The 25,396-nt window shown below is 44.3% G+C and overlaps 1 protein-coding gene across 2 annotated transcripts in view; it reads left to right on the forward strand.

Annotated features, from left to right (window-relative positions):
* Nucleotides 1–3,457: 3,457 nt before the first annotated feature.
* The window catches only part of UNC5C (unc-5 netrin receptor C), a 270,802-nt gene continuing 248,863 nt past the window's right edge, over nucleotides 3,458–25,396 (forward strand). The window contains exon 1 of one of the 2 annotated variants that reach the window (XM_052776063.1): nucleotides 3,458–4,014. In XM_052776063.1, coding sequence (XP_052632023.1) covers nucleotides 3,891–4,014 — 124 coding nt within the window. In that variant the 5' untranslated portion in view covers nucleotides 3,458–3,890. The remainder of the gene's footprint in view (nucleotides 4,015–25,396) is intronic. The other variant, XM_052776053.1, reaches the window with a different exon arrangement.

The following is a 25,396-nucleotide window of genomic DNA, read 5'->3' on the forward strand; positions in this document are numbered from 1 at the left end:
TCATTAATCAAATTTTGCAACTCTTTGCAATGGGGATCAGGGCTCTTTGTTTTAATACAGTGCCTGCTGCAATGTGGTCCTGAGCTGTGCCACTGTAACAAAAGAAAATATAAATTTCCCTTGAGTTCTGTAATTAGATTAAGGTTTGTATAAATCGTTACAAATGTAGAGGATCCTGAGAAGACATCTAGAGCAAAACCTGGTACATCTACTACCATTCACAATATTAATTATGAAAGGTGATAGGACTTTTCAAATCCAATATGCCTTCTAATTGATTGGTTTGCAACTCCAGGTGCTTGGGCAATAAAATACAACAAGTCAAATTCACCAGCTCTGTGCTTTCAAAAACTGCTTGTCAAGAGCTTGAAATTCCTGAGTTGACAGCAGGGGTGAAAAACTTCAAGTATTGATTTAGAACCTAACTCTTGTTTAAAACGCTCTTTTGGAAAAACAAACAAACAAACCAACCCTTAAGTACACAAGTTACACAGACAGCTTTAAAATGTTACCCTAGATTTTATAGTCACTCACTGTGGGTATCTAATTTGGAGTTGCAATTTCTTGAACTTACCTGAAAAACTAGCTAAGGCAACACCTGTTAGGCTGCTAAATCCACTTTCCAATGCAAACTCTTTGACAACCGATATTCTTGTCTAAGTATGAAAATTGGAGATTAATATTTGCTTCAGTTGCATTTATGAAGGTTATGCAGTGATTTTTAAGAACATTAAAGGTGCCAGAAAGATAAACTTACACTACATGTACTTTTACGTCACTAACTTCATACAGCTGGGAGAAAAACCTCCCCAGACAGGTTCTATCAGGGAAAAAAAACACTTTTGGAATAAATCCAGGCAATTTGCACTTTCTAATCCCAAATCCCTGAATTATCTCAGTCCTTTAACTCCTGTGTCAAATCTGAAATTTATTAAGCTGGGCTAATAATTCTGCTTATCTCATAGGGAGAAAGGTAAAGAGCCCTTGGGACAGTCTGGCTCCTGAATAGGCAAAATCCAGTGCAGTGGCATTAGGGATGGCCCAGGCACAAGTGCTGTTTGTCAGTGCGTGGAGGGCCTCTGAGGAAGCTCCGTGATGCAGGCACATGGAGCATCCTTGGATGCCCTTTGTTGAGCATAATGCAGCACAGAAGGATTTGAAAGCATGTTTTCTGGAGCAGACCCCTATTTAGCTATTCGTTGCTGTTGCTTGAACCATCTTCTCCAGGTCGAGGTGTATCTACTTCCAGTAGAAAAGTGATTACTGAACACCTCAGGCTGCAGTACCCTTGTTCCTCTGTTGGCCGCCACACCTTGGGTACTGGGAAAAGACTTGCTTTCTCCCCAAGCCGAGAGCTGGTGGTCCCCGTGCCATCACTTCTGTAACAGCTGTGAAGCAGCAATGCTCCCCCATGCACCTACTCTGGGGCAGAGAGGCTGACAGGTTGGCAGCCACCAGGGATCCCTGGGCAGGGCTGCAGGGACATCGTCTTGAAATTGGGATGGACCTATTTAATGAGGTCACTGAGCTACTAACTAGAAACTAAGCCTGGAACTATAGGTATTACTCCTGGGAAGGCCCAAAACATCAAAAATAAATTAACTCCATTTAATGGAGAAGCAAGCCCTCCCTCCCCTGTCCCTCGTGGCTGTAGATGTGCCCGTCAGCTGGTGCTGCAACGAATACATCTTCCACATGTGACATCCTTCAGGGGTCTGTTTTCTTGCCCCTGCAAAGTTTCCCCTAACACAGGGGAAACAGTAAATACCCAACAAATGAGAGATGCTCCCAACTTACAGAGTTACGGCAAAACTGGCAAACAAACATCACACGTGGGGATCTGCTCTGTTGACTACCAACCTGAGACATAAGGCTAGGGAGCATGAGGTCAGGGATCGGTGTGGGGAGCATGTGCAATCAAAAAAGCTCTTGTTCAGGAGCCACATTCTCCTTTGAATGTGGCTACAAGTTCAGAGTTTCCTTTCCACCACTTACACAACCTCGCGGGTTATGGTGGAGTCTTAATGTTTTCTGAACTATGCCATCATGTTTGAAGCAGATGGGACTCGCCCCCTTAAAAGATGTAGTACAGCCAGGAGATGGAGAGCTGGAGTGCTCTAGTTGTTGGAGAGGACTGCTTAGTGTTACTGGGTAAATTAGCCTGTTGGGCTTGAAACGTGCCCTTGCCGGGGCATCTTCCAGGCGTACCCAGGTGCGCTGCCCAGAACAAAATCTGCCCCTTTTTCTTGCTCTGTGCCTGTACAAAAAAAGGAACGTTGCTTTCCTGTCGCACTGCAGCTTTGTGTCAGCTGCTGTGGAGGAGAAAAAAAAAAACCTGTCCCCCCCAAACCCAGAGATGGGAACAGTCTGTGTAATTCCCTGGGAAAGGCATTAAAGTCAGGGGGCAGGTGGGACGGAGACTGGGGGCAGGCAGCTCCTGTGGCCCCTGGGAAATCCTCCTGCAGCATCAGCAAGGCTCCTACTGTTTTCCTGCCAGGGGCAGAAGGCAAAGCCAGCGTGTCTGGGAAGATCCCGGCTGCACCTCGGAGGAAAATAGTGCTCCTTGCCTCGCACACAGCCCTGCTTGGGGGAGATTCTGGGCTGGAGAAGGCGATGCTCCCTGGAGTACCATGGTGTGGGGAGAGCTGTGGGGCCGCAGTCCCCTGGCATTGGCAAACCTGGTATGTGAGTAGCTGAGTCTGGTCATGGCTGGGGACAGCCTGCCTGGGATCTGCAAAGGGAAAGGCAAGTTAAAAAAAAAAAAGAAAAGAAAAACCCCAAAACAAACCAAAACAAGCCGTAGAAAGCAACAGTAAAACCCAAGCGAGCCCTGGTTGAGCAGCGAACCTGAGATGTGGGCACTGCCATCCCACCGGGTGAGATTTGGTGGGTGTGTGGTGAAGGCAGAGGCCGGGGAGAGCTTTTTGGGGGTGTAAGAAGGGTGGGAGGGTAAGGTCTGGCAGGGAGCAACCCCAGCCTTAAGAAAGAGACCCTGGGGGGCAAATGGGGAGCTATTCCCCAGGGACGAGGGGCTCCTCAACATCCCTCCTGGTGCCGCCGCTCCCCCTGCCCCCCACCCTGCTGCTTGTGGGAGCAGAGGGGTGCGCCCTGGCCGGCATGGGGCTTCTCCGCCCCCGCATTTGGGGGCTCCCTAAGGACGGCCCCGGCCCCCCCGAGCCCTGCAGCTGTGGGGAGTGTCAGGTCCCCGGGGACGGCGTGGGCACGGGAGAGCCACGGGCTTAGTGGGGTCCGGCCAGCGCAGCCCCGGCTCCCGGGGCTTCTCCCGGCTGCACGGCCCGGGTGGGCTGGGGAGGGGGGTGGTGCGAGCGCGCGCGTGTGTGTGTGTGTTTGTGCGTGTGCATGCGTGCACACGTGTGCACTAGCATCTGCGTGCGAGTGTGCCCGCGGGTGTGCGCGCAGGGGGCGCGGGCGGGGGAGGCGAAAGGGGGCCGGTTCTGCAGCGGGTGGCTCCCAGCCTCCCCCGCCCCCTTCCCTCTGGGTCTGCTCTTCGCTCCGGCTCGCATTTTATCGCAGGCGGCCGGCGCAGCCCCCTCTCCCCAGCCCCGGCCCCGGCCCCCGGCCCCCGCCCACCCCCGGGGTGGAGGCAGCCGCGCCGAGCCGCCCGCGGGAAGAAGGCAGCGCTCCGCCGGGCTCCGCGCCGCTCCGCGCCCCTCCGCGGGGCCATGCAGCGCCCCTGCCCCCCCGCTACGAGCGGTGCCCCCAGCCCCGCCGCCCCCCGCGCAGCCTGAGCGCCTCGCGGGGGCTCCGCGCCGCTCCGCGCCCCTCCGCGTCCCTCCGCGCCCGGCGGCGGGACGGGGCCGGCGGAGGCAGAGGCGGCACAGAAAAGCTCCGCGGCTTTGCGCGACTCCCCCCGCCCCCCTGCCCCGGCCATGGGGAAGGGGCTGGAGGGGACGGCGGCCCGCTGCGGGCTGGGACTGGGATACCTGCTGCAGACCGTGGTGCTCCCCGCCCTGGCCGTCCTGGGGGCCAGCCGCCCCGGCTCCGCGGCGCAAGGTAAGGCGGGGGATGCATGGATGGATGGATGGATGGAGAGGGGCCGGGGCATCCTCCGGGTGCGGGCTGAGAAGGCGAATTGATGCCGTGATTTTTTTTTTTTTTTTCTCTTTTTCCCCTGTGCGTGTATGTGCAAGCAGCGCATTCCCCCGCATGCACGGCCCCCGCCGGGGTCGGGCGGGTGGGGGTCCGGTCGCCCCCGCCGGGTCGGGTCTGTCGTCGCTGAGCCCGGCCGGGACAGGCGTTTCCCCGCGCTCCGTCCTCAAGCGCGGGGGCACCGAGGCCGGAGGGGGGGCTCTGGGCTGAAGGAGCCCCTCCGGCAGCGCTCGGGGGGCGGGGGAGCGGCGGCGGTGCGCCCCGGAGGGCTGGCAAGGTGCGTGGGAAAGGCAGGTGCGCGGCGGGCGTCCCTCTGCCGCGGCACAGCCGTGCCCCGGGGCTCTGCCGGCGACGGTCATTCGTGAGCCCCCCATCGCAACCCCTCGCCACCCTCCTTCGCCGTGCCTAAACCACGATATACCCGAAGGGAGTTACCGCGTTTCTGTGTTCCTGCTTTTTTTTGTTTTGTTTTCTTCCCTCTCTTGTCGGGGGTTTTGGAGTACATCTAGATCTGATTTCCCCGTCGCCCGTGTGTAAATTCCCCTTTCCAAGTGAAAATGTCTTGCTTCTCAGTGCGTGTTTAGCGATGTCTTGAGAGCATCACAAAGAGCCCTGGCTCACTGTGTCACCCACCCGGCAGACAGCCACAGCAGGAGGCTTTTTCTCCTGCGAGCTGATGCTGGATAAACTTTCTCGGTGCTTTTCTTCTCTCTTCCCAGGAGTTAGACCTAAAGTGGAAATGCGTGACTTTTGCTGGGAAATACTTTTCTACAACCTCCTCAGCACTGGAGAGAGAGGGGTTGCTGCTGCATGTGGGCAGAGCTGCGCATAGCAAGGATGTGCGGTTCATTAAAGCACTTGGAAATCCTGGTTATATGGTTAACAAGAGAAAAGGAATTTTAGAAGCCGTTTCATTTGGGGGTTTGTTTTTGGGTTTTTTTTTCATGTATGCCACCAAGAAATAGTAATACACACCAAAGCTTTGATTCAGAGTTGTTAGCATAATGCAAGTGGAAGAATGCTTGGTTTTTCCCCCCATCATCTCTGTGGAGGGGCACTTGAGACTACTGCACAGATCTGACCCCATGCTCTCACCCAGCCATTACAAAGTGCACTCTTCTACGGCCTCTAGGAGAGCAGTGCTGGTTGCTCTGACTCCCGGTGCCCCAGGCAGGCTTTTGGGAGCCGTAGGCTTGCTGCCGGTGGGCTGGATGCACTGTACGTCATGTCTGTACATGTAACGGTGCTAATCCGTTTCCAGCTGATACTTACTCCATCCTCAGAGTCACGTTCCCTTGCCCATACCGGGCATTTATCTCACAGGAAGATCAGAAATCTGGTCATGAAAAGGGGGTAGCAGAGAACGAGAGTACAAAAATGCCTTATGCATCGTGTTGCATTTCTTCGGTGTCTTACGTGTCGTTTCCTTTCACTGGTTGGTTTCATGTTCGAGATAAGACAGGTTTGCTGTTATGTATTTGAAGGTTTTAATAGTATCATGTCCACGTAGACCTAGATGTCAGTGGGTATATATCAGTCTGTGTAGATGGGGGCGTGTTGAAGAGGAAAGATGCTCTCAGATAGTTGGACCTGGAGCAGAAAGGAGCCTGCCTGCTCTGCTGGCAGGACACGGCTAATTCGCATGACAGATGGCCTGAGTGGGGAAGAGAGGACCCCCTGCGTTCGGCTGTTTCAGAGCGGCTGTTTCAGAGCGCGCATCTCAGTGCCACAGGGCATACCTCACGCTTTTAGATGGTCGCTCCTTTCCACGCGTACCCTCTGTAACGCAACGCTGTGCGACAGAAATGCCACGAGGGGAGAGGAGCTAGGGCCCCTGAGCCTACGCTGTGAAGGGCGGCACGTGTGTGGGACCTCTCACAGGACGCAGGTGTGCTCACATACCCAGAAGGGGTCGGAGAGCTCTTCAGCGATGCTCCCCATCGTGCGGTGTGTGATAAACTTTCACAACAGAGTGGAAAATCCAGGGAATGTGGCTGGGATATAGTCATTCGTCTTGGATTTGTTTTTCCATGTATGCTTTTATTTTTATTTCCCGTTTGCTAGGACCAGGCACAGAATTCGGGTGCAGACCTGGTTTTGGCATCTTTCCCAGAGCTGAGGGATTTTCTGATTGGTGTTTGTCCTGGGGATCTTCATGTGTGTGTATGTGGTGCTTCAGTGAGGCAATGAATCAACAGTTTAACTATGCCCTCTTCAGGAAGTTTTCTCATCATATAGCACCGGGCAAAGTTTTCCCTCTGTTTTATTAATACGTTTCCAAAAATGCGTGAACACTGAAATGATTTTTACCCAACCTCCTTTTCCAAAGTCACCCTCCATTCAGTCTGTCTCCTTTGAAATGGAAACACCCCTCTAGTCTTTTCGGCTGCATTCCTTTGAGAGCAATAGAAATAGGACACATGGGAGTTACACTCCAAACTGGTCTCAGTCTTTGATTTTCAGTGGGTCTGGAGCCAGATGACTTGGTTTTAATTGTGCAAAAAAATTCAATCTTCTTTTGTGATACCTTGAAAAGGAGAAAAAAAATTGATGTGGTGTCTTCATACAGCAAACACTTAGTTACGACTGAGAAAGGGGAAGAGGGGAAGGGAAAGAGGGCGTGTACATTTTTTCCAGTACTTGCTGCTAGTATTATTTCTTGTTTTGCTTTTCTTCCCCATTCCCCAACCATCTTTATCTTTTGAAGCAGGCTAAGGAGGCCGTGAGCATTGCTGGGGCTTCTGCTTTCATGCCTTCCTTTTCCATTGCCTCGTGGAAAATAAATTTATTAACTGAGTAGTTGTCAGACCAACCCCCACACTCCCTGGCAGAGAGATTCATATCACTGCATCTCAGCATCCTCCTGTGAGCTTCTCAGCAGAGCTAAATACACTTTTTGTTTTATTAGCATTTCTTATCTTCTTATCTGAAGCTGTCTAAGTATTTTTCCGCTGTTATCAGGAGAGAACAGGAAATGGCCACAATGATGGAGACAGCCCGTAATTCTCAAAGTGGGGTGAATGGGGCCAGAGCGATTATCAAGCCAGAATCAACTCTGATCTGGCATTCGCTGCATTCATTATACCTCTGGAATAAGCTACATCAGAATGAGAATTCAAATGTCCCAAACTGTGAAAGAAAGAGCAACCACCCCTGGACCCAAGCACCTACCCCTGCCTGGCATTTCACTGCCATCTCCCATAAGAGCAAGTTTTCCTTCAGCTCTTCAATCAGCAGAGATTGGGTTTCAGCTGTTGCACTTCCCTACTTCCCACCCCACCCCATATTTGGGCATTAAAAGTATTTGAAGAACTTAGGCCGTGGACCCCACCTTTTTGGGGTGTAGGTGGGACGAAAGGGATGGTCAAGCTATCGATCTGTAGCGACAAGCATGGTTCAGACAGCTTTATGTGCTAATAACGATGGCATAAGAGGTGGATAGAAAAGCTAAAGGGACTACTATTAATGAGTTTTTGGCTCAGTTGTTCCTTTACAACAACAGAGTGCTTTTTTTTTTTTATGCTTAACCCCTCAAACCTAATTAAATCAAAGTGATAATTTAAAAAGAAAACTGTAAAAGAGCCATATGCACAGATATTTGTCTTGCCCCAGCATAGTCCATAGTAGCAACAACAGCAGTTTGAAAATGCTTGGTGCGGAAAAAGTGAAATATAACATGTGAATGTACTAACCTTTTGGGGATGCACTTCTTAATTAAATACCTAAACAAATCTTGTTGAAAAAAGGGGGGAAAAGGACTTAATTATCTTGATGCATCAGTGGACCATGTGGGTGTAATAGTATTTGTATTAGTAAAGTGAAGGCCAAGCAGTATTCCGTTGTGAAAGGATAAGCCCCTTTGGAACATTAAAATGTTTTAAAGCGATGTGCTCTGCGAATTTCAATGATGTTGATGAGTTTGGGCTGGATGTGGTAGCCCGTACTGGCCCTGAGTAGCATTTTAGTACTGCAGTAGGCTTCACTGAAAGCAAAGCAGCCACTGGGTTTCCTTTGCTGACTGAGGTGCAATTTAAGCAGGATTAAAATGAAGTGGACGGATCTGTCTGTGGAAGAGGGATTCCTCCCTGGGAACATGGGAGCCAGAATCTGGGCTCCTCTTCCTCTGGCTCCAGTCTCTAGCAGCTGGTTGCAACAGTTATGAAAAAAAGTATATACATCAAATACAGCCCCCTTCTGATGGTTTTTCAGTATTACTGTCAGTGTCATTTATTCCTCTGTACAGTAAGAATGCCTGAGTGTATCTAAACTTTTCCACAATTGTTGTGCATACTTATGCTTAATCATTTTACATGGATCATTCACCACACAACTTTTTTTTTTTTTTCTTTTTTTCTTTAGTAATGGTCTCCAACCCTGATTATTCACTATATTTTGGGACTAGCTTTGTGTGTGACATCCAAAGTCAGAAACAGGAAACAGCATTAACCATATTAAAAAGATTTTCCTAATTTAATTTTCCAAATACAGTATGTCTGAAAACAGGAATACAGCTCTGTGCCAAGGCCAGGCAAATCAGTTCCATAGCTGGTCTGCACAGCAAGAGAGGAGAAAATGTGGATTATATTTATTAGACATTTTCAAGTAAATACCTTGATTTTTGTGCAAGTTGAAGAGTGGTGTTTTGAGGCACAGTCTGTCCAGTTCAGTTGAATAGGATGCAAAGCAACATCAGTTCTCATGGAAGGTGAGAAGAGCCCAGACTGACTAGGACAGCAACTGAGTATTTCCGTACAGTAAATGACCGAGTTTTGTGTATATGTAAAATACTAAGGAGCGCTGTACTTTGAAAAGTGAAGCTACATTTATTTCATGCTACCAGCTAAGTAATCTTGTTTGGAGTGACCCGTTCTATCGTGTGTGGCTATGTTTGTTGCTTTCTGGTGTCTTTCTGGATTTTAAATTATTGGACTTCTGAGGAATCAGTTCTGGCTACTTTTTCTGGAGAAAGGCAGAAAAGTTGCTTTTGCTGCTTGTCAGAAAAATATGTTTCAATTGCTATTGCAAAGGGGAATTCCTAAGTAAATTTGCATTGCTCATAGTGAACAGTTCGCTGTTATTTAGTCAAAGAGGATTTGACTCAATGTGAGTCTCAAACATTAAGATCATTGGTTTGTCATTGAAAACACGTCACTGGAGGCTATCTTTGAAATAAAAGTTAATTTAATCGTGGGTGTTCTGCCTATGCAATATGTTTCATATAACTATCTATATGTCACTATAGGAAAAAATGGCATTCCTTTTCCCGTTCCCTCTTTCCTCCCTTTTGAGTGGGGAGAGAGTTGTGCTAGTTTGTGAAGTGCACATCTTGTTAGCCACCCAGTGGAGGTATTCAAGTTTAGCAGGCAGCGATCTTGGCATTGGTGCCAATAAAGCAGTAATTACATCGCCTGTCATTTTCATTAGCCATCTTTGCTTTCACGTTCAACTTGGAGGTATAAAACAGCACGAGCTTTTAGAGCGCAAGTGAAGGATTAAAAGCGAGGAGTACAAGACGAGCAGCGGTTTTCCAGCTGGCTACAACCTCCGTCAACACAGCGGCAGAATAATGTTGTGCAGAGGCACAGTTCAGTGCTAACTGCTTCCAAGGACTGAAGGGATGGTGGTGTTTTAAGTGATTTATTGCGTGTGCTCGATAGAGTCCAGTCTTGGGAGCAGGCGCCCCTGGAGCTTTCCATCATAACATTATCCAAGAGGTGATCTGAAGGAAATGGTATTAAGTCTTCTGGGAGGCAAACTGTATCCAAAGAAAGACTTAATTTGCATCATTTGTAAGCAAGCATTTGAAATTATGCGAAAAGAGAAATGGTTATAAAGAAGCTTACGTCGGAACAAATAGGAACAACAAAATTCCCTTTAATTTTGCATGTACTTTGTTTCCATGTGTTTAATGTAATGGGGTCATCTGCAGATACTCTGACCCCAAACTCCAGCGTTGTGATGGGGTGAGAATTTGTTTAGTATTGTCATTGGTTTTGTGATAGGTCTGCTTAAACATTTTGCAGAGCATCGGCTGTGGTTTTTGTAGATTTGTCTTTCTCAGGTAAAGATGTAGCATAAAATCTCAGGTAGCATAAAGCTGACTGTAAGCTGTGGGCATGCATGCTAGCCGGAGAAGGTAAAAGAAAGTGTCCTGGTTTTGGCTGGGGTAGGGTTAATTTTCTTTCTAGCAGCTGGTACAGTGTTATGTTTTGGGTTCAGTATGAGAAGAATGTTGATAACACACTGATGTTTTCAGTTGTTGCTAAGTAATGTTTAGTCTAAAGTCAAGGATTTTTCAGCTTCTCATGCCCAGCCAGCAAGAAGGCTGGAGGGGCACAAGAAGCTGGGAGGGGTCACAGCCAGGACAGCTGACCCCAACTGACCAAAGGGGTATTCCATACCATGTGACGTCACATCTAGTATAGAAACTGGGGGGAGTTAGCCTAGGGGGATCGCTGCTGGGGAGCTAACTGGGCATCAGTCAGCGAGTGGTGAGCAATTGCATTGTGCATCACTTGTTTTGTATATTCCAGTTCTTTTATTATTATTATTATTGTTGTTGTTGTTGTTGTTGTCATTTTATTATTGTTATCTCTATCATTACTAGTTTCTTCCTTTCTGTTCTATTAAACTGTTCTTATTTCAACCCACGAGTTTTACCTTTTTCCTTCCGATTCTCTCCCTCATCTCACTGGGGGGGGTGGGGAGGGAGTGAGTGGCTGTGTGGTGCTTAGTTGCTGGCTGGGGTTAAACCACAACGGAAAGCCCCAAACTGTAGTTGTGTTCCAGTCGCTTTCCTCGAGGCTGGCTCTGCTCGTACAAACAACACACACAAGTAAGGCACAGCGAGTCAGAGTAGCAGGCAAGAGCTGTCGGAGGTTTTCCCAGCTTTCAGTAACCTCAGAGATGCTTGTATACAGCTTTTCCCCTAGGTAGTCATCACTAGAACAGCTTCCTGTTTGCTTTTATAACTCTATCCCAAATCACACGTACGTTAAGCAGGAAACGTGGGATTTCCTCCTAATTCATCAAACTCTGGGATTTGGGGAGTCCCTTTATAGCCTGGCACATTATTATCTAAAAGTTTGGGCTGAGGAAGAAAAGCTTCATGCAAAAGTAGTTTCACTTAAAAGTATCCTTTTTATCAACATGGAAAATTTTGGGGGAAACAAAACAAAACAAGAGTCCTTTTTGTTTATTTGCTGGGGGAGGTTGAAAAAAACCAAGAAGCCTTAATCAAAACCAGAAAAGATTGAGTTATTTTAGTGAAAAGGTCAATAAAGCCCCAAATATTTACCTCACTGGCCAAACTCTTTCTACTTATGGTCTCTGAAAATCTGTTAAGTGTTCAGAGAAAATGAAATAGTTAAAAGTTGTAAGGTCTTCTGACAATAACAGTTTCATTTCCATTTACATTTTTCCATATATTTCAACCAGCCTAGTGAAAAACCTCACTGTTAAACTTGACTTACAGTCCTGGTTAAGCAGTGGTTAAGGCATATATTTACAGCATTTTCTAGGTCTCGCTCTCTTCTTTATCTTTTAAATCACACTGATTTTACTGTGGTGCAGATTGAGATAGAGACCCAGATTCTCAGTGGTGCCAGACATGCCCTTAATGCCACCAGGGAAGGGCAGGCAATGCCGGATTTAGGTGAGTACCTTTGCTATTCCCCACATTTAAGCAGTGCTGCTCTAGCTTGCATGACTGTGCAATAATCCCATCTAGGCAGGGACGTCCCCTGTGTCCATATACAACGCTGCAGTGCATCAGCACCTCCTCAAATTCTCACTTTCCTTTGTTATGAGTCCTACACAGGCAGGACAGCAAGAGGCAGCCAAAAAGCTGTGCATGCTCATCTCGGTGATACCTCCCATGGGGGACATCTGCAGTTGCATCTTTAGGATAGCTTTGCTACATGTTTGCATTGTTAGAGACAATGGGAGGTTCTTATTTGTCACATTGCATTAGCTATTTAATCTTTAATCCATCTTGCTGGATTGGAAAGACAGCTATATTTCTCTCTGTTTGGTGGAGAGATATAAGGGGAATTGCCTAAGGGTGCAGAGCAAACGTGTACGGAAGCCAAAATGCAAACTCAAGGCTTCTGAGCGCCCAAGACTCTGGTGCTCCAGTCCATCCTCCTTCCTGTCTGACAATCCCAAAGATAGATGCTACAGAGGGAATGATAGGTTGAAGGCTCTTGGGTGCCTTCCCAATGTCAAATTTGTTGGGTCTCAGCAACGGTTTCTTTGTATCTGCTGGTATCTAGAAATACGTGTAAAAGACAAAGGGCAAACCCAAATGCTGTTGCTCAGAAACAGGGATGCTTCCTGGAAGCTCTGACTTTACAGTGGCAGGCGGTTTGGGAGGATTTGCTTCGCCCAGTGAAATCCACAGCGTTATCCCAAATTTGGAAGGAGCAAGAGCAGATCCAGCGGGTGACTGTAGCACTGTTGTAAATGGAATAAGGATCACTGCCTTGGGTTGTTTTGTTTCGTTTGGGTTTAATCTGCAATTCAAGACTATCTTATTCAACTGTACTTCATTCATCTGAATGAACGACTTACGTTCCAAAAGACCCCATTGCCTTACAAGTCAGAAAAGCTATGAGGTTGCCTAGGCAATTAAATCAGTATCTTTTTTTCTCTTGTTGAGGTAACGTTATCAACAATAATGCTAAGGACCTCGGATGGGTTTTACTGGCCTGGCAACAGCTGAGCATTTTCTTGTTAGGTAGCTCCTGCCAATCCTTTTTTAGTTATTTTCAAGAAGGAAAGTAGCTTTATTTCTTAGTCTCATATTGAGTGAGAGGTTGAAATGTTAAGCTCTGTGGATTAACGGTGTATCCTTTGAGCAAAAGGAAAGCTTGCGTTCTTTTTGGTCCCCTGAGTGCTGGATGTAATTGTTTGAGAAATCTTGAATTTCATCAGCTAGATACAAGGAAACGTGCAAGTAAGCCTTGAATGATCTGTCAAAAGAGGTTGACTCTATTGCAGCTGTTTTGGAAACTTGTTTGAACTGATAGTTGTTCCTCAGGCATTTCTTTGCTTGAACTTAGTGCGTTTCAAGTCAGGCAATGAAAAGTGATCACCACAGGATTATTAGTAATTCAGAGCTTCTTGAAGAGCTATATACCAACCATAAATTTGCTAAAATAATGGCTGGAACGTGAATTGCTGCACTCATATGATATGGTGTATTTATTTATTGTTTAAATACATCGCTTGTCTTATCCTGTCCCAACATATGTGTTTATACTGGAAAGTTTACGTAGTGAGAGAAATTAATAATATGGTCTCACTGAATTAAGCTAATTGCAGTTTGGTCATACCAAAATCGAAGAACAAGAAAAGGGACAGAATAGCAAGCAAGATTAATTCTTTTCTCACGTGCTTTGGATTTACCTATAGTGACTGTAGCGCAGGTAATTACCGTGAGTAATTCAAAGTACAGACATGCACACTGCCTTACTCTGAATTAATTTTCTCCTTCATTAATGTACCTTCTAGATTTGCCAGTTGCTCATGGAGTTAGCACAGATGTATTCCTCTGACCTTTCCCTACAACATCAACAACTTCATGTGTCCGCCTGGTTACTCTGCAGCTCTACACGTACAAAAGATGAGTGGCCATGACTAGCAGTGAATAGCTGGGGCTAGCAGGGTAACAGTGAGGTGTCCAGACTGAAATTTCAGGTTGTCTGCAGTCAGATGAGGCTATAGAGAAACCTCTGCTGCTCGAGCCTTTATTTTGGGATTAGGACAAAACTCAGTGGTGCTTTCAACTAGGAGGAGATAAAGTTTCCCCTGTTAAACTCAGTCACTTCAGATCTGAAAATCAGAGTTGATCGTGGAAACTAGAAGCCTGTTTGGTTAAGGAACAGGGATGTAATTAAACGGTGAAGAATGTGCCCTTGTACTGGTGTTGTTCACTGAAAATCTCGCTGAATTGTCTCATGAAGTACTAGTATTCCTTGCTCTAAGCTTTTTGGCCCCAAAGCTGCACTAGTTTTTTTGGCAAGTCATCATCCCCATTACAAATTCCTTTCATGCAGACGTTGCAAACGTAGCTTTAGGGACTTCCTTTCTGCTTCCTCACCAGTTTCTGAAGGTGAGGGTAACTTTTTGGGTCTCTTGCTTAAATAAAATGCAGCAATCTTCTTATGCAGCAGATCTCTGCTGGCAAGAATGTGAGTGTTGGTTTTCCTTCTATTCCTCATATAAAATAGTGGTGCTGTAGCAAATAGGAAGTTCCTAATTCCTTAGTTCCTAAGTAACTGGAAAGTTTGTAGCTAGAAAGTTCAGTACTGGGACATGTCAGTTTGTTGTCAGTTTCCTTTTGTTTTTTTAAATCCCTAGTGCTTATGCCAAGGATAGACTTACACTCTACAAGGCCAGGTTATGACCACCAACAAATGTAACTCCATTAATTTCAAAGCCAGCACACGTCAGAAGCTGATCTGGTTCTGCGTTAAAAATATGTTGACACAGTGGAGTGAGACTCTAGGATGGACGGACCTTGATCTCATCTTTTTTGCTGGCAAGTTTTTTTGTGGTGTTTTTTTTTTTTTTCTTTTTTCAAGCTCAGTAATTTTAATAACTTTCAGGCTTTCCATTTCCCTTACATGTAGCAATGTGGCTCTTTGCTGTGGAGAGACTAACACAGTGCCTCACTTGAAAACATGTTGGCGAGATTCTTCCAGGTGGATGTTTTTTCTCTTGGGTTTTCTCATATTATTTCAGATAAGAACACTGACAGCCAAATGTCACCGACTGTAGACAGATATCCACATAAATATCTCTTACACACAAATGCATGGCAATTTCCTGCCTCAGCAATCAGTTGTTTTTGAACTGAAGACCTCTACTACTAAAAGCATGGGCTTCGAAGGCTTGAGTTAGAAATGCAACCTGGTAGCTGGTAACAAAAGCGGTTATTATCCTAGTTTAGGCAGTAGAATGAGAAGTGCCATATGCCTTTCACAAGCACTGGAAAAGGCAAAATTGTTCAGCTCCTGCTAGCTTTTGCCCTTTGCTTGTCCTACACTATTTCTGTATGGAACTTCTTCTTCCCCCCCCCCCCCCCCCCAAATGTTATATATTAATTCTTTGTAGTAAACATAACTATTAGACAAAACCTTCCAAATCTTAAAAAAAAAGTCCTAATTTACTTATTTGCTTTATAAACATTTCTATTGTTTTGTAGTCTCAAGAGGAAAGTCTTAAATTTGCATTTATAAGAAACATTTGCAAAGAAAACTGAATTAAAATGACAAAATGACATTGCGTGGACTATTTATCTGCTATGTTTTACTGATAAGTTTATTTTATGAGTACTTGGTTTCATTCCAAAGATCCTTTCTCTTAGGGCAATCAATTGGTGGCAGTACCTTGATCAAATTTTGCTTTCTGTCCGATTAGTTTCACTGGATTGCTTGGGATTTACTCACTGGAGCAAGACAAGGAAAATTCAGTCTTTTGTCTTTAAAGTTTTATATCCACTAGTACCAATGCAGAACACATATTTCGCTTGTGGAGGCCGGGCTGAGGTTAAGTTGGTTTTAAAGATAACAGTAGATTCCAGCGTCCTTGCATTTGTTTTGTATTTGGTGACAGTCACTAAATCAGAGGAAGGAATGTTCAAACAACACACTTGAGGAAAAGTGATTTTTATAGAAAGGGCCCATTCTTGCTAATAGCCAGTAACTGCACATAACCCCACTGACATTAAAAGTCCATTAGCTAAGCCCAGTTTAAACAGCAGCTGATGCTATGTCAGCTAAATGTACATTGGAATTTTTCATGTAACACAGCGATAGCACTTCTGTAGTTTTTCTAAAACTGTGTACATTAAGGAAAGCAAATGTCATCTGATAGTAGTAAGATGAAGAGTTCACATTAAAGTGGGGAGAATTGTAATCAAACTGAAGTTACCATCTGGTTGCATTAACAAGAAACAAAAACGGTTACAAGAAAAGCAGAGTGTGTCAGGTTTCTGAATTAAAGCTAGATTAACAAATCTAGTGTACAAGCTTCTGTAACACAGGATAAGCACAGAGCTGCTCATCTGCTTGATTCTTTATCGTTAAATATATTATGACCTTGTTCGAGAAAAGTTTCTACTGAAGTCAGTAAGATGCTTTGTCACATGGAGCACTGTGTTGCCATGGAAAAAAAAGGTTATTTGCTAGCTATTTAGGAAATATGTCTCATTAGAGCAGTGTGAAGACATTGAAACTTGTCACGATAGTGTTTGTATGCTTATGGCCTTAAATTCGAGTTAACCATTGGCACAGCAAATAGCACCTATGCATCTCAGCGTATCAAAAAGAGGGTTGAGAAGTATGGTGGAAAAAGTGGTGACTGCTTGGTAAAGAGAAGCATGACAGGTGACGTACTTGTTACTCATCTTCAAAAGCAACCAGCAGGCTGAGGTCCTAGTACTGTGATCTTAGGACCCACTGAAGCACAGTTTAGCACCCGGTTTGGCAATCAGTCTAATTCTGAGAAGTCACTTGGAAGTCTGTTTTGAAAATAGATCTTGTGCTATAAAGCCATTGTGGAGACAGGCAAAGGGTCGCTTAGTAAGTTAATGTGAGAGCTGGAAACAGAGGGGTAATTAGTCGCTTACTGACATGCTCCCAAATACAGTGAAGTATTACTGTAACCTCCTCCGCCTCCTTTTTGCTATTATCCGTCCATTAGTGAAACCTTGTACAAGTACTGACAGGAGTAGAGAGCTTAAATGCATGATGCAAGTAGACATACCCACTGCAAAAATCCTGTGAATGCATCTGGAGGACTCAAACTCTTAACAAAGTGTGTTAGTCGTGCAAAACTCTCAAATGTGTCATGAGGCTGAACTTAAATTTTTTGTCTTACCAAGCTGAAGAAGTTGACATCAGTAGCATGCCCAGGGCAGATCATGTGTTTGTGAACTACAGGGTTTAAAGAGAGTAATTCAATTGCATTTTTTTCCTCTTCTGGAACATAACATGTAAACATATTGCTGAACTAAAGCCTGGTTTTAATTACAAGCAGTAACTTTTTCATGTTGACAGATTTTCACATGGAAACCTTTATTGAAAATGAGAGAAGACCTTTTTGCCGTCATTAGTTCTTGCTGCTTAGTGCTTTTATCCAGTACAGTAAAATACTGTTTGTAATTAATTCCAAGCTTATATGGACATGTTTAATATAATTACCAAACAAAATCCTGTTTACTGACATATTGCTTGTGAAACCAGTCTGAATAATCTGGTCTCTGGCACACATAAATCAGGCAGTAATAACAGCTGTAAATATTTCACAATATACTTAGAGTGCTTTCATTTTAATACTGAATCCACTTTCGGGTTTTAAGGATAAAACGTAGGTCAAAAGTGACTTTTCCCATATGTTCTTTCCTAATCTCTTTCACTACTTTGCCTGAAAGTTATTAAAAAAATCATTATTGTAGTTGATTATAAAAAAGTAAATATATACACGTTCATGAGCTGGGAGAATTATGTAATGGAATTACGCTGGAGCTAACAAAATGACGCTGCTCACATTAGTGCGGGACAATTCCTCTAATAGAGCTGTGAATATTTTTCATTGGAAAAGGCATCGCAGTGCCAATACTCTTTGTCTTTCTCGAAGCTTTACTATTTTTATCTGTCTGGATGTCTGTATATTGTATACTAAGCCTAAAACACGTGCATAAAACTGTTAGAAGCAGCTGGTTATGCAGCTAATTCAGGCGCCCGAAGGGCTGTGGAACTGAAGGTGACCAGGAGCCAGGTTTGTGGTGGTGTGCTGGGGGACTGACGAGACTGTGTTATGTGCTGGGCCCCCTCTTTCAAGGAAGGCTTTGAGCCTGTATTTAAATAGGAAGAGGAAAAGGAGACTGGTAGTCTGTCTACCGCAGAATATTTGGGGTTGCATAAGGCTACTAACCCATCTTTGTGAGTTAGGACTGTGCGTGTAGTTTGTCCAGTTCAGCAGGCAGCCTTGAAATTTCGAGAAAAGATTTATAATCATCCCTCAAGTCATTTTCCCCAGCCCCAAACACAGACCTGAAAAATCAGTTGTGCAAAACAAAACATTTTGCAATTTTTCCTTGCTTGGGAATGTTCTTTAACCTCTAAAATAAAATAAAAAATAAAGTAACCAGAGTACTATTTTGAAAGACAAATTTGAAAAATGTTCACATTGGGGATTTTTTTTTACCCTTGTTCTGCAGTTGGATTCCCTCACTAAATTTAACATAAATTTTCAAATGTTTTGGCCATTGCGCGCTCTGAAGAAATTATTAGTCTGCAAAACTGTGCCAGGCTCCTTCATGAATGCTGTCTCCTCTGAGCCATGAGCCTCTCAAGCTTAGCACCCTACCTCCCAAAATAAAAAGCACAACTAAAAAATGGTGTCAGGTAGGCGATAACATTGGGAAATGTTGCAGGAGAAGATTTTTTTTTTTTTTTTCCCCCCCCTACCTCCTTGAGGGGATAAACAAAGCCTGTGGATGTGTTCAGCTCCCCGAGATGCATGTCCGTGCAAAGGGAGCCCCGGGGCACAGGACGCAAGGAAACTGCAGGGTGTCTCGGCTGCTACCCTGAACTGGGCGCTGGTGCCCAGTGCATTGGCAGTGGGGGTCTGCAGGGGTGGCCCCTGAGAGGAGCAGGAGGAGGATGAGGAGGTGCTCCAGGTGCTGGAGCTGGGATCCCCCTGCAGCCTCTGGAGAACCCAGGCTGGAGCAGGCTTATCCTGAGGGACTGCAGCCCGTGGGAAGGACCCACGCCGGAGCAGGGGAAAAACAGTTTAAGTGGCTCAGCAGAGGGGGTTTTTTGTAGGAGGCAGATGAAGATCTGTGGCATAACTGGCACACTAAGCTGCCATTAATATTTTCTGCAGTTAGTTAAGGACAATAAGTGATTGCATGCGGTCGCTTATGGAAGCAAAAGCCTGTATCAAGCAAAACTTTGGAGATGTTCTGATTGTGTCAGCTCTTGGTGATATGTCTGACTTCAACATGATTTTCCCAAGGTTTCTGCTGTTATGGTATCTAGGCATTTTGGAATTTGGTGGTCTTATACAAATGCATTTTCTAACTTCCAAGTTATGAAAAGGGCTCTTATTTGACTAAAAAGATGTAAGGACTTTCTACTGAATTTGCTTCTTTTTCTGTTTCTTCCCTATGTACCGCAAAAGAAAGAAAGTCTGGTTGCTCTTGTCGAAGTTCCTTGTTTTGAGCTGTGGACTTTAGCACTTCCATGGAAGTACATTAGTGGGGAATTGTATTTGCCACATGATCTGTAAGGTCAAAATTAATCTTAAAACACTATTGATTACTTTTTGTCAGCTACTGAAGTTTTGTTTGTTTGAGCAAAGTAACCCGTACCCACAGTGCAAGGTAAAAACTGTTCTGTTGCTTGTTTTCTGAAATGGCATCTGAAAAAAGAAATGCAAATACTGGCCTATTTATTATCACTTGTGCATATTAGAAAATAAATATACCAGGGAAGGTTTTGCTTAAGGCAGTCCTTAAAAAAAAAAAAAAACAAACCAAACCATACTCTTTAATGATCAGATTTCATCTAACTTTGCTTTGCTTTTAGATGGTCAGTATTTTAAGATAGATCAATATGTTTTGATCAGTATAATAACACATGTTGTCACTTGATAGTTGTGATCAGTATCAAGTGTCCCTATCGATATCCTATGGGCACTTAGAGATACATAGCTATGATTTGCAAAGGTGTTACTATAAAATATGTAGCAGGTCATCTCTAGAGAGATCACAGGGGTTCCTGAATGCAGTACTTTGATTTTGGAAAGCTGAAGTCCCAATTCTTAGTTTTCTGTAGTGTGAGAACTTGCATTGAAGTGTGAGTCGTTGCTTGAGAACATTGCAGTGCATGAACAATATTAAATTGCTTTGTTATGTGTATGTGCAGGCTGCATCCAGACACTGTCATTGGGAAGTTATTAGTATATATAATTACCTAACCACAAGGAATTTCTGGACTGAAATAGCTTATGTAATCCTACGTGTTTCCTTCCCACAAACCCAGCTTAAAGGCTCATCCAAGTCTCTTGCCAAGGAAAAGTCTTACTGACCATGAAATCTTACTTGGGAAGACACACTTACCTGCAAGAGTAAAGAGCTTACCTGACAATAGCCCTACCTTCAAAAGTCAGTTCTTCTGACTTGTGCTCTGGGTTGTTTATCAAATGCTGGGTTGTTTTGTATTAGGTGATGTGCCCTTTAGATTTCAGCTGCTGCCATTATCTAATCAGCAGCATGAGTCTTCCTACAGGAGCCAAAATTACTAATGAGAGTTTGTGCCACACCAAGTTTTCATGACTTGAGGGCCACCAGATATGACTTGTGTGTATAAAAACCAAGTAGTTGTAACAGTGTAGGTCTGGAATTTGAGAAGGCCAAAGGTGTTTTGATTAGCGAGGAAATGGATACCAGCTGGTTTATTTATGCTTATAAATATATTTATAACTGTATTTAGGTGCACAGGTAAATTGTGTATACCACTTAGCCCCATCTGTTCCTAATAAATTTCAGCCCACAGGCTCTAGGTTTTGAAATTTCCGATTATGCTCAGATAGGTGAACTTTCTAAGTGGAAGAGCCGGCCTTCACAAAATGTGTATGCAGCTGAGGCTTTCATTTTGTGTAAACCAACACGGCTTCCCCAAGTTCAGTGGGTGCCTCAGTTCTGCACCAGCTGAGGGTTGTTAACAGGATTTCTGTAAGACTGTATCCTTGGTGGAAAGATTTCTATCTTGTCTGGTTGGACAGAAAAAAATTACATGACTCTAAGAACACTTTTTAAAAAATGGAAAAAAAGGAGCAGACACTGCAAGGTACATCAGAGAGCAATCCCGGTGTTAACAAAGACATTCTTTGCCTCTAAAATAAGGAGGAAAATGTATGTATCTTTACGAGATCTTGTCCCATTTAAGACAGCCTAAAGAAAAGATAGGCATCTAGAATGGCAATTATTGGCTAAAATGCTGTTTTATGACTACTGGTTGTTTGGGGCTTTTTATTTTTTAAAAATAGAATTTTCCTTGGGAGTTTTCGCAGCCACCCAGCATCCCACCGATGCAAAGTCTCTGCAAAGACTTAGTAATTAAAATGAAAAGACTGTATCTTCACATTGCCCCTGCTCTCTGCAGTTGTTTGTTCTCAGAACATCACCTGACTTCTGATCAAAACCTGAGATGAACTTTTCTCAGCAAGTCTCAGTAGCATCGAAGCTGACTTCCTAGCTACGGCAATGGCTGGTCACTTTTGATCATCTTAGAGGATATTTACAAAAATAAAAATAAAACTTGATTTTCCTTATTGTCTTCTCTCAAAGTAGGCAATGGAAACTTTAAACATACAAAAATCAACCTGTTAGGATTAGCAGTTTCAAATGTTAATTAGTAATAATGGAAAAAACACATTTCTTTGGAGAATTAAGAGTTTTGAATACACTACAGTATTTATTTTTATTTTCCTGGGTGGTAAGACAAATACTACACTGTATAAAGAAGTTAAAGCATCCTCTTTCCCCCAAAACACATGTTTATAAACACAAGGTATAGACTAAACATTCTTTTCTCTTGCATGAAAACTTGGGATGGGAACAAATTTATCTGTGGGATTCGAGGCTGGAGAAAGGCGGTGTTTTGATCCTCGAGCTAAATAAAAAGTATGTTTGGGGGAGTATTTACTAGCCACTTCAAAACCACGAGACAGACACAAATGCGTGCAGGCTGTCTGTTTAAAGGTTACCAAAGCATGTTATGCATGATGTTACCTGAGGCAAGAAAGGGAAGATGGTGATTGATAAAGAAACTGCTCTGGATTGTTAGGACACCAGCACGCACAAAGCAGACTGGTCCTGCCTAATGACGGTGAGGGGCCGGCCACACAGTCCTCTCTCACCAGTGGTTGTTTGCAATCAAGTGGACTGAATGTGGCCCTGACATAAAATAGGGGAAGCGGTTAGGAGACAGGCTGGGAATTACCAGCAGCAGGTGCCCATAAAGAAATGCTGGAGAAATGTTTGAAGAGTCAAATGCTTCTTTGGGAAAGACCTCGGGATCCTCTGGTAAGGCTAGAAGATGATTCAGTATGAGCTGAGGCGAGCAGAGAGGGAGAACTTGAAAACCAAAAGAAAATCACATGAATTTAAGTTTTGGGCTGGTTTGGGTTTTTTTAAATAAATGTGTCATTATCTGTATGAACTATCTATGATATTTTGGCTATGAGGCATATTAAATAACAGGTACTTTAAAAACAAGACAAAAAATTAATATTGCCACCAGGTTATGTCTTGATGTTGTGGTTTGGTTTGGTTTGGTTTGGGGTTTTTTTTATGTGAGGCTGTTCCTTGTCCACCTGAGAAATCTTGCAGAAATGGGAGGGGAGGACTTAGAACAATTTTCTGAATTGCTGCATCTAGCCACTAAAAAAGGTATCAGAGAGTCATTGTTATCTTTGAATGCAAGAGGAAACTGTAAAACCCAAAGACAACATAAAGTGGGATCCCACAAGCTGTCTGAGTGAGGAATTTGGAGCAGAACAGATGGAAAGTCTCAGTGAAGAGGCCATGGATCAGGCGCTTGGTTTTGAGTGCCATCGCTGCTGCCAGGGCAGCGCCATTTGTTATCAGTGACTCTCCTGTTGGGATGCTGAGATAGGTGTCATTTTGGTGTGCTTGCTGGGTGCGCTAAGCTGTAAGTTACATAAAAGGAACCGATAAAGTAAATTTAAGCATTGTGGGGTTTCATACCCGTGAGAAAATGTCAAAGGAAAACTTAAAGCATAAATGGGAGTAAAGGCACAGTGCTGTAAAAATCCTTTCTCCCATGAGCAGGCCTATTAACCTTTGAAGTGTGACGACACTTCTGTGAGCATCTGTGTTTCAGTGCATGAGTAATCCCACACCTCTAATACGCAGCTTTGCAAGGTTGTGGCCTAAAATGAGTAGTCCCACCAAAGTTCCCCAGTAGGATCAGGAACAGTCCCTTAGGAAGGAGTTCAGAGCAGGAACATAACTTCTCCAAAGAATTCTTAATCTAAACTCCCTGTTGCAGGAGCTCTCATCAGAGAAGTTTTGGTGATGCCTATTGATTACGTTTCTTTTTTTCGTATCTTAAAGAGTAAATCGAAAGGTCATTTTTTATATTGGCGTGCAAGGAGTTTTATTGATTCTCTTTTATGAGGCATTAATGAAATCTATAGAAGCCTAACAAGATTGTATAGTTAACCTTGGCAAGATTGCCTGCTCTTTTTACATGCGCAGAAAAGGGAAAAAGACAATGTTCCATTTTGGCGGTTTAAATTATGTGGGAGTGAGTGAATTTCACAGAATCAAATACCTCTTAGCACAGAAAGAGAGCATAATGTATCTATACTAACCCATTAACTCCAAAATGTGCTTAGCAGAGATTTTTTGGGAATACTTTGTTTTCCTGCCTAATGGTACCACATATTTATCACTATGAAAACAAGCAGGGAAGTCAATCACTCATTACGCGTGCCAGAAACGCCTTCCACAGTCACAATGGTGGTATGTCAAGAGTCTACCCCACTTAAAAAGAACAGGCAGGATTTATTCTGGAAATGTACCAAAATGGACCAATCTTTCTTAAAAATATGAAGCTGGGATCAATTTTGCAAAGTTAAATAAACAGTAGTCACACTTGACCCAGTATATTATGCTAACAGAGGAAGAAATGTAAAGAGCTGGGGGTATCCATGGATTTGGCTTGGTAGAACATTAAACATGATACATTGGATTAAAAAATTATCCCCTAACTTAAAAAGTATTCATAATAAAATTTGGGAAAAATTTTCAGTGTATTGTTTCATTTCACATTATTTTCTTAAACATATTTTCTTTTTATACCACTTAAATTAATGAAGGCCATCTTGGCTATGAAGTACAAAGCTAATGCCCCCTGAGAAAGGATGCCTTTGCATAGTGAAAGCTCAGATCACGCTCATCAGAAGCTCAGAAGCCTTTGAGTGAATGTCATGCATTTTTATTTGCAGTAGGAAAAACATATTGGAGGGAGGCAAGTATAATTATCTCCATTTTTAGATGGAAACCAGAGGAGCGGGAGGCAGGACTGGAGAGTGAGCAGACACAGGAATTCCCCTCTGGTGGGCTCACAGAAAACATGGAAGTAATTTGTGGTATGAAAATGGCTGGTGTTGCTTGTTTCTATCAAAAGGCCATGGAGAATGTAGGAAGCGGGCGCTAGGTTTTTACACCGCAGTCTGATTTGTGACCAGCCTAACTGCTGCTGGCCTATATCGTCTTTGCCACTCAACCTCATCGGGTGGTCAGCAAGCTGCTGGTACAGACAAAATTAGGAGTGGGGCTCCTAATGCCAATTTTTGGCTCCACAGACCTGCGGTGAGAACAGCGGCTGGCTGCAAAAGCCCCGCTGGAGGAGCCCTGTCCCACAGAGCCATTGGTCCTGCTTTGCCGGTGCCTCTGAGGACCAGCCCTCCCCAGTTTGCTCCATACCATGTGGTTTTCTCCAGCCTCCTTGCCTAAGTGCGTGAGTTTGTGTGACTCTCATGAGACCCCTCACGTGGCTTTTCTATTACTCACTGCCCTCGTAAAAGCCTCCTTTTCTCCCTGCCGGATGGACAGTCTTCCCAGAGCATTTCCAAGACTGTTTTAGCAGTGAAGGTGAGGGGACACAGCCCTACCACTGCCCCCGTGCCCCATGGGGCCTGCGCTCGGGTGGGCGGCTGTGCCGGGTTTCACATGAAGGAGCCGCACTGCAGTGCTGCATCCTTCAAATCTGCAGAGCTGGAAGTCCCTCAAGGTCTTGGTGCAGTTACTCAAGGGAAGTGCCCTCACCTCGCCCCTGTGTCAGGCACCCATTTTATTTGAAGAGGGCGGAATGGGCTAGAGATGCTGGTCTGGAGTTGCTGGAGGGGGATCACATAGCGAGTCAAGACTTTGCCTGTGCCCAGAGGGTGAATGGCTTTGCTTCCCGGTCTGGAGCTCCCGTCTCCTTCAGAGCACTACAAAATCAGGCTGTAAAGAAATACATCCCAAAACACAGAAGCGGTCTTTAGCTCTCGGCTCTCGCACTTTTATTAGCTGTCATGAAACTGAGGGCTAGATGTTGCTGCTTTTCTCAGCTCATGAAACAGGTATAAGTCAATTCTTTTTGTATTTTTAAAGTCGCATTATGTGTTCTATTACTGCTTTGGATTTTGAGTAATGAGCATTCAGGCTCTGGTGTTTATGAAATGATGTCTGCACTGG

The sequence above is a fragment of the Harpia harpyja genome, chromosome 2 (assembly GCF_026419915.1).
Source record: "Harpia harpyja isolate bHarHar1 chromosome 2, bHarHar1 primary haplotype, whole genome shotgun sequence".
Classification (NCBI taxonomy): Eukaryota; Metazoa; Chordata; class Aves; order Accipitriformes; family Accipitridae; genus Harpia; species Harpia harpyja.